The 8,507-nt window shown below is 46.5% G+C and overlaps 1 protein-coding gene across 1 annotated transcript; it reads right to left on the minus strand.

Annotated features, from left to right (window-relative positions):
• Positions 1-4,651, minus strand: LOC135290342 (ly6/PLAUR domain-containing protein 2-like). Its single transcript, XM_064404260.1, has 3 exons — positions 4,514-4,651; positions 922-1,041; positions 1-329 (listed from the first exon to the last, which is right to left on the minus strand). Exons 1-3 carry the CDS (start codon positions 4,563-4,565, stop codon positions 118-120), a joined length of 384 nt encoding a protein of 127 aa, XP_064260330.1. The 5' UTR covers positions 4,566-4,651; the 3' UTR covers positions 1-117.
• Between the last annotated feature and the right edge of the window lie 3,856 nt (positions 4,652-8,507).

Consider the following 8,507-nt stretch of genomic DNA (forward strand, 5'->3'; position numbering starts at 1 on the left):
CAAACAATTTTTGGGAGCTGTTGAGTGTTGTTCATGAGGCATCCACATGGAAAGCTGGGCTGCTGGGGGGCTATTTTCTTCATGGAATTTTCAGAATAAATTGCTCCCGTCATCCCCTCACACTCTAGTCCAGAAAAAGGCACAGAGGGAACTTGCCAGGATCCCAACTGGCACAACGCTGATCCCCAAACTTGCTGCGCCATCAACGTTGCACAGGTCAGAGAAACAGCAGGTGACAGGACGTGTCATCCCGATGCCATCCACGTCAGAGGGTTCACACACAGAGGAGCACATCTTGGTGACAGTCAAGACTCCTGTGTGGGGATAAACTGTGGCAAAGATAAAAAGCAGGAACAGTTAGGAATGGGAAAAACAGGGGAGAGCATCACCATTGACGACCAGGAGTTGGTGTCATGGAATTATAGAATGGTTTGTGTTGGAAAGATTGTCAAATTCCAGCCTCTCTGCCATGGGACACCTTCCACTCTCCTAGATTGCTCCCAGCCTTGTCCAACCTGGCCTCGGACACTTCCAAGGATGGGGCACCCCAGCTTCTCCAGGAAACCTTTTCCAGGGCCTCCCCACCCTCACAGGGAGCAATTTCTTCCTAATATCCTAAATCAAACTCACTAAAATCCTCATCTAAACTCACCCTCTTTAGGTTTAAAGCCATTCCCCCTTTTCCTATCACCACACGACCCTGCAAAAAGTTAAAATCTCATTTCTGAACATTAACCAGGAGTTTGCATTCACCAAATATTCCCTCACACAAACACTGCTTCCCACAACAGCCTGAGAGCCAGAGCTCCCACGGGAGTTCCTCTCCACTTTTTAAGTGGAAAGAGGAACCGGTCTCCACACCAGCATTGTTGAAGCACTGATGCCTGCTAAAAATATGGATGAAGAAGTAATTGTCCTTACCATCCTCCAGGGAATAGATTGTAGTCTTGCATATGTTCTCTTTCTCTGTGCAGTTCTCAACTTTCTGGCACTCCTGAACTGGGGTCAAATCCCTGCACGTGTAACACTGCAAGGAGTGTCCTGTGAGGAGGGAAAACAGGAGGATGGAAAAACATGAGGATGGTCTCACTGATCACTGGGGACCCTGTCCAGGTATGTCTTGGGAGGGATTTTCCAAAGTAATCATGCTGAGAATGGGAATGGAATAATAGAATGTGTTTGGACTGGTGGGAGTGAGAAACACAAAGGTGTGGTGGTCAAAGCACAGCCTCAGGTCAGGTTCAGACCCCTTGTGATGAGTCAAACAAGAGAGAGCCACACACACAAGAGACCCTGTGATACAGGAAAGAGCTTGGGCTGATTTATTTCACTGTTTTCTGGATCTATGCCTCTCCTTGACTTTAGTGGAGCATCACACTTCCAAACTCCCAGAATCAGAATAGGGGAGGTTGGAAGAGTCCTCTGGAACTCCACCAGCCCAATCCCTGCCCTCAAGCAGTACCACCTAAAGCCTCTAATTCAGGGCTGTCCCCAGGTGGGGTTTTAATATCTCCAAGGATGGAGATTACACAACTTCCATGGGAAACCTCTGCCAGTGCTCAGTCAACCTGACAGTCATAAAGTGTTTCCTGATGTTTCTCTCATTCAGTTTTTTGTTCTTTGCCTGATCCTGGCACTGGGAATCGCTGAAAGGAGCCCGGCTCTGTCCCCTTTGCTCTCTCCCTTCAGGAATTTACTGACATTTATAAGATTCCCAATTTGAACCCTCACTTCTCTGGCCTGAGAAGTCCCAGTTTTTCCTCAGAAATGTCCACCCAGCCCATGCCTTGTCCATGAGGATTTTGGAACAGGTTTCCTAAAGAGGTTGTGGACCCCCCACCCCTGGAAGTGTCCAAGGCCAGGTTGGACAGGGCTTGGAGCAACCTGGGATAGTGGAAGGTGTCCCTGCCCATGGCAGGGGGTGGAACTGGATGATCTTTGAGGTCCCTTCCAACCCAAACCATTCCCTGATCCCACGATCTTATAGGAGAGAGCATCACAGTCTTTCCTGAAGTCCAGGTAGAAAATATCCACAGCTCCTCCCTTGTCTACCAGGTCAGTCTCTTTATCACAGAAATTTGTCAGCTTGGTCAGGTTTATCCCTTGGTGAAGGATCTGGATACACACACAAAAAAGTTGGATTTGGACGTGAGTTGCAGCAGTGAGAATTTCCTCTGGTGCCATCCACTCTGCCAGCTCTTCCCAAAGGCTGGGAGGGTGTCCCAGACAGGAGGGATTTGTCTCCATCATACTGAGAACAAACTGAGCACAATCCTTCCCCTTGTGCTGAGATTCTGGGTTTGTAAGAAGAATGTGAGGGGTTATTTTAAATCCTGGAACAGTTTGGGTTGGAAGGGTCCTTAAAATCTTCCCGTTCCAGACGCCTGCCATGAGCAGGGACACTTTGCACTATCCCAGGTTGCTCCAAACCCCATCCAATCTGGCCTTGGACACTCCCAAGGATGGAGTAGCCACAGCTTCTCTGGGAAAACCTGTGCCAGGACCTCACCACCCTCACAGAGAAGAATTAAACCCAACAGCAGCACCATGAATGGATTGCATGCAACAAGTTCTGCTCTAGGCAGAGACCACAGACACAAAATTTGTCACTTGAGACTCCAAATCCATCCTGAGTCAGCTCCTCCTGCCTTGTCCCTCACTACTTGAGAGATGTTCCTCATCCCTGTTAAGTTGTAAAGCCCTTGAGAGCTGCAGGTTCTTCTCAGTTCCTACAACCACAGAATAGCCACAGCCCAAGCCTTTCAGTGCCTGAAGTCTTCTGAGATGGAGAAACTTTGGAGAAAACCACTGAAGAACCCAGATTTTTGTGACACGGAGCTCTCCAAGCTAAAGATATCAAATCAAAACAGTGTCTGGTGCTTCCTATCACCAAAAAAAGCCATTTTTGACAAGTTTTTTCAGGGCATTTTGCTCTCTGTGGGTTTTTCTGAGGAACCCAACATTTTATCTGGGTCCTCTCCTCTAGGTGCTCTCTTCCACCCCCTCAGCAGACACCTCAAAGTGGGTGCCACAACCACACTGATGTATTTTGGTGCCATCACATCCCAACAGCCCCTCTTCAGTCTGGGAAGCCCTTGTCACCCTGTCTGTGTGACGTTCCTGCTGAAATTCCTTAAGACCTCGCTAAAAAGGAGAAATTATTCATCTCCTCCCAGCTCCAATGGGATGTCAGCAGGCTCAGGCAAACAAGTCACCCTGTGAAAACAGACACCATCCTCGTTAATGAGCCAGAAAAAGCCCTTTTTAAACAAACACAGCAATTTTCCTGCTAAAGCAAACTTTATTCTCTTGCTTTGCCCATCATGACCTGATGGCTTTGTTTGCACTAATTCAAGTCTGACAGTTGTGAAATTCATCTTTAGGAGGAAGCATCTCTTTTAGTCTCACATTTCAGGATGCTGGACAAATGCAACCCACAGGATTTGTGTTCCTCTCTGAAAAGAAAACCAAACAAGCCACCACCTGTTTCTCCCCTGCAGAATCTGCTCAGCAAGGAGGGAAGAACTGAAAATGTCCTTGCAAAAGGAAATAAATAGGAGTTTAAAAATCCTGACAGAGCTCCACAGACAGGCACAGATAAAATCAGAGCTGGCACTGTCTGGATCTGAGAATATCCCAATGAACAGTCACAGATCCTGGACTGATCCTGCTCATTAATTACCTTGGACATCCAGGAGAACACCAGCAAAGCTTGGGATCATCAATTTTTGTCCAGGAGGTTGGCGTGGTGGTAGAAACAAGGGACAGAAAGGATGGAGGGAGGATCATGGAACCATAGAATGGAATCACAGAATGGTTTGGACTGGAAGGGACCTTTCTGATCATGGCATTCCACCCCCTGCCATGGGCAGCAGCACCTTCCACTGGACCAGATTGCTCCAAGCCCAGCCCAGCCTGGCCTTGGACACTTCCAGGAATGAGCATCCACAGCTTTTTGGGATAATCTGTTCCAGTGCCTCACTTTGATCTTTAAGGTCGCTCCTAACCCAAACCATTCCATGATTTTATGATAAACATAGAATACCTGGAGTACCTGGGCCTCCAGCAGTGTCCCAGCCCATCTTTCCCATTCCTAACAGCTAAAATTGTATAAATCCCACATATAACATTTTTTGAGAGCTCCTACACATGCTGCATGGAACTGACATCTAGGGCTAAGTATCAAAAAAGGTGCAGAAAGTTAAAAATAATGTTAAAAAAAATGAGTGAGATAGAGCACGAACATGGAAAAAGCAAGAATGGGAATTTGCATTAAAGGAATGACAGGGTTTAATCACACTCTGCCTTGTGAAACTTCCTAAAGAGCCTGACCTGACAATCCAAATGACACCATCACCATCCTGAACATATGGAAAATTCCAAAGACAGATTTTCTTTTTCCCTGAAAACTGCCTAAAGTCAGAGATGTGGCTTTCAGATGGAATGGGGCACATCCTACCCCACCACGCTGCATGTCCTGAAGGAATTCGGATAAATCCGAGCAGGAACTCACCCAAATCCATGCAAGTGACAGCAGCCAACAGAAGAGACAGAAACACCTTCATCTTGCACAGCCCTCGCTGTCTGGTCCCTGGGTTGTCACCACTCTTCACCAATGTCACACGTCCCGGTGATTTGCCATGCACGGATTCCGTCCCCAGATCCAAATCTACTGGAAAAACGACTCTCATTGAGCTATAAATGAATTGAAGGAGCTCCAAAGCAGGCCCCACCTCTTGCTACTCCGTCATGTCTTTTCATGTTCTTTGGAGAAGAAAATTTGTTTTTGCCTGGTGGACAATGGCTGGGATTGGTTAAGTCTGGTGTTTTGTGTCCAAGCAGGATGTGGAAAGCCTGGGGTGTTAAGTAATCCTGGTGTCCAGGTCTTGTCTTGCAGCTTGGGGATATTTCCTCTCCTTTTTTGGAGTGGTTTCAAGAAATCCTGGGTAAAAACACCTTGGTGGGTGTGAACACCAAGGAATTGAACCTCATGGATATTTCTCCTCTGCGTTTTCACCTTCAGTGAAGTCCACAGTTTATCAGGAGGATGAGAATCATGGAATAGTTTGGATTGGAAGGGATAATCTCATTCCAAACTCTCTCCATGGGCAGGGACACCTTCCACTAGACCAGGTTGCTCCAAGCCTTGTCCGGCCTGGTCTAGAAGTGGAAATCTGACTTTTAATCACTCACTCAGTGGAAAAAGTAAATGGAGCACTAGGAAAAAAACAGGACCAGGACCCAAAAGCTTGGGCCAAAGGAATCTCTTCAGGCTCCTTATCCCAAGGAAGATGGCATGGAAAAACCCCTCTGCTCTGAGCCAAATCTCTCCAAACGTGGTTGCAAGCTCATGACGTTTTTGCTTCCCAAACGCTTTTCCCATTCCCAACCCTGCTGCCCCAGGCATCTGCTGGATTTTCCTGCACTTCAGGCCAGCTCCATGCCAGGAAATCCTCCTCCAACATGGGACGAACAAAGTGTGGAATTGCAAAAACTGGGAAGGAAGAGCCTTTTGGTGGCTATGCCAGGCACCCTCCCAACACAGAGTTTTACTGAGGAATGGGGAAAAGCTGAATCCAAGATGATGTTGGAGATATCCTCACCACCTTTTTTATTCCACCATTGAAGGAACTTTATCCAGAGTTGTTCACATCAACTCTTGGAATCATAGAATCATTAAGGATGATCATTGGGAAAGATGTCAGGATCATCACATCCAGAGTCAGACCAGCACCACCACCATTTTCTCCTTTAAACCCTCTCCTCAAGTGCCATTTTTGAGCACTTCCAGGTTTGTGACTCCATCACTACCCTGGAGCCTGTTCCAATGCCTGACAACCCTTTCTGCAAAGAAATTTTCCTTGATATCCAATCCAAACTTTCCCTGGTGCGACTTGAGGCTAATTTGTTTTGTCCTGCCTTGGAATGTTAAAAGTTTTTCTAGGAATGCTGGATTAAAAAAATCCAATCATCATGTCTCCAAATCTAAAGCTCCACAATCATGGAATGGCTTGGGTTGGAAGGGAATTTAAAGACCATATAATCCCAACCTCCTGCCATGGGCAGGGACAACTTCCACTATCCCAGGCTGCTCCAAACCCTATCCAACCTGGCCTTGGACATTTCCAGGAATGGGGCAGCCACAGCTCCTCTCAAATTTCCATTCCAGGGCCTCCCCATCCTCACGGGAAAGAATTTTTCCCTAATACCCAATCTAAAGGTGGTCCCAGCATTTCAGCAATCCCTGTCACTTTTCCAAACACAACTTCTGGGAGACTTCCATCCTCAGGAATTCCGACGGGTTGTTTTCACAGTTGCCTCTCTAATACAGTAATTATGTGGATTATGAGAGCTAAGCAGTTATTACCAGCCCCAAAAATTACCTAGGGAAAGACATTTAGGTATATTCCAGGTCTAGCATTCCTCGTGTTCAGCAGAAAATATTATAATCCTATTAAAAAGGCGAAATCCTCTGATGGGGTTTGCCTTGTTCATATGGAACAAAAAAAAAAAAAAAAAAGAAAAGAAAAAAACATTGATGGGGTGTGGCTTCTGGTTTCTGGTGTTAAGTGGCCTCAAACAATATGCGTTAAATGACTGGTTCCACCTGCACAGCTGAAATGTGATCTCCCTCGCCTTAGAAAATCTTGGATGGAAGAATCTCCGCCACCACCCTGCTCTAAATCCTCTTCCCTCCTTCGCTCCGGAGGGTGGTTTTGGAGGGGTGTCAACACACCTTGTTTATGGTTTCAGTTGATCTTATCTGAGTCCTGAAATGTCTCCTCTTTTATGCACACCCTGTGCTGCTGCTTTGCAGGGCTAGCAACTCACCAAAAAAAAAAAAAAAATTAACAAGAACTAATGAGAATATTCAAATATTGTTTTGTTGAATTCCTGTTTTTATTTTGTAGGAAACCACAACCTGTCCTACTGAGGGGGGCTTCCCACTAATTGCAGAAAAAAAAATAAAGACACACAATCTGCATAAATCTGTCTCATCACAAGATGGATTAAAAAAATATATATACAATTTTTAGTGTATCTGTTCAAATGGAAATTAATACAAAAAACTCTCACACTTCAGATGAGTTTGTTGTCATAAATACAAGGAAAAGTTCAGCCAAATGTTTACTTCCAGCCTGGGAATCCCATGCCAAACTCTTTTCCTGCCCTACCTCGCCAGCTGAGGCAGTCTCAGGGTGGAGGCATCTTCATCAGCCCTGACTCACTTACATCCAGCCTGAAAATCTCAAAATCCCTCACCCTCCCAGGCTGCCCAATTCCATTGCAAATCCTAAAATTCCTCATCCACCTCCAGGGCAGAGTTTCAGGGACCAAAGGCTGCAGGCACTGAGAGCCTTCTTAATTATTTTGAGCTCTCCATTTCATTACTCTAATCAGCTCTTGATGTTCCTCCAGTGAATCCCAAATTTCCAGAGCAGGCAGATGCAGGAGTGAAAGACGGGATTGGATTTAAGGGTGGAGGGGTGCTGACATGACCCTGTCATCTGCTCGTGCTGAGCTTTTTTGGAAGAGGATTTAAAGATCATCCCATTCCAACCCTTGCCATGGGCAGGGACATCTTCCACTATCCCAGGTTGCTCCAACCTGGCCGTGGATACTTTCAGGGATGGGGCAGCAACAGCTTCTCTGGGAATTCCATTGCAGCCCCTCACCACCCTTACAAGGAAGGATTTCTTCCCAATATCCCATTTAACCATACCGCATTCCTGTTTAAAGCTATTCCCCCTTGTCCTGTCCTTCCACCTCTTTTCCAAAGTTCCTCTCCAGCTCTCCTGGAGCCCCTTCAGGCTCTGGAAGGGGCTCTGAGGTCTCCCTGGAGCCTTCTCTTCTCCAAGCTGGACATTCCCAGCTCTTCCAGCCTGGCTCCAGAGCAGAAGGGCTCCAACCCTTGGAGCATCTCCAGGGCCTCCTCTGGACTCACTCCAGCAGCTCCACAGGTCAGGGATGAAAGGCACTCATGGAATCACCAAGGATGGGTTACTCTGAGCACTGAACTGCTGCTGGGAAGATGCCAGGGATTAAATCACCATGAATTTCACCTCTGAGACACCACAGTCCCCACCTGTCCCTCACAGACACCAAAATTCTCTGGAGCTGAGGTTTTTGCTCCAGAAAGAAAGGAATTAAACGGGTATCCTTGCCCTTCTCCATCTCCTCCATTGATGAGGAATGTCTTTAAAAGTTAAAGAGAAAGCTGGGGAAAAAAAAAAAAAGTAAAAAACAGAGAATGTCAAGCCTGACTCTGACCTATCCCCATGAATAATGAGTCAGGAATCCAACCCTGCAGCTCCTTTAGAGCCATTTTCACTAAGGCACCACTCATTAGCTCATTAGTCACAGCAGCCTTGTTCCTCCTAATTGATTTTACTACAATCCCCTACAATGTATGGCCAGGATCCAACGTGTCTCTGCCTGGCTTAAAAACCATTACATTGGCACAGCTTTGGCAGACACTCCATCCCTCTTCCAAGCCTCTGGAATGT

The sequence above is a fragment of the Passer domesticus genome, chromosome 1 (assembly GCF_036417665.1).
Source record: "Passer domesticus isolate bPasDom1 chromosome 1, bPasDom1.hap1, whole genome shotgun sequence".
Lineage (NCBI taxonomy): Eukaryota > Metazoa > Chordata > Aves > Passeriformes > Passeridae > Passer > Passer domesticus.

What these genes read in the sequence shown, in the direction of transcription:
- LOC135290342 (XM_064404260.1), bottom strand. Translation starts at nt 4,565, where the DNA reads ATGAAGGTGTTTCTGTCTCTTCTGTTGGCTGCTGTCACTTGCATGGAT. An exon ending in TGTCACTTGCATGGATTTGG is followed by an intron (nt 1,042 to 4,513) that starts GTGAGTTCCTGC and finishes CCCTCCTCACAG; the next exon opens with GACACTCCTTGCAGTGTTAC. An exon ending in AATCTATTCCCTGGAGGATG is followed by an intron (nt 330 to 921) that starts GTAAGGACAATT and finishes TCTTTGCCACAG; the next exon opens with TTTATCCCCACACAGGAGTC.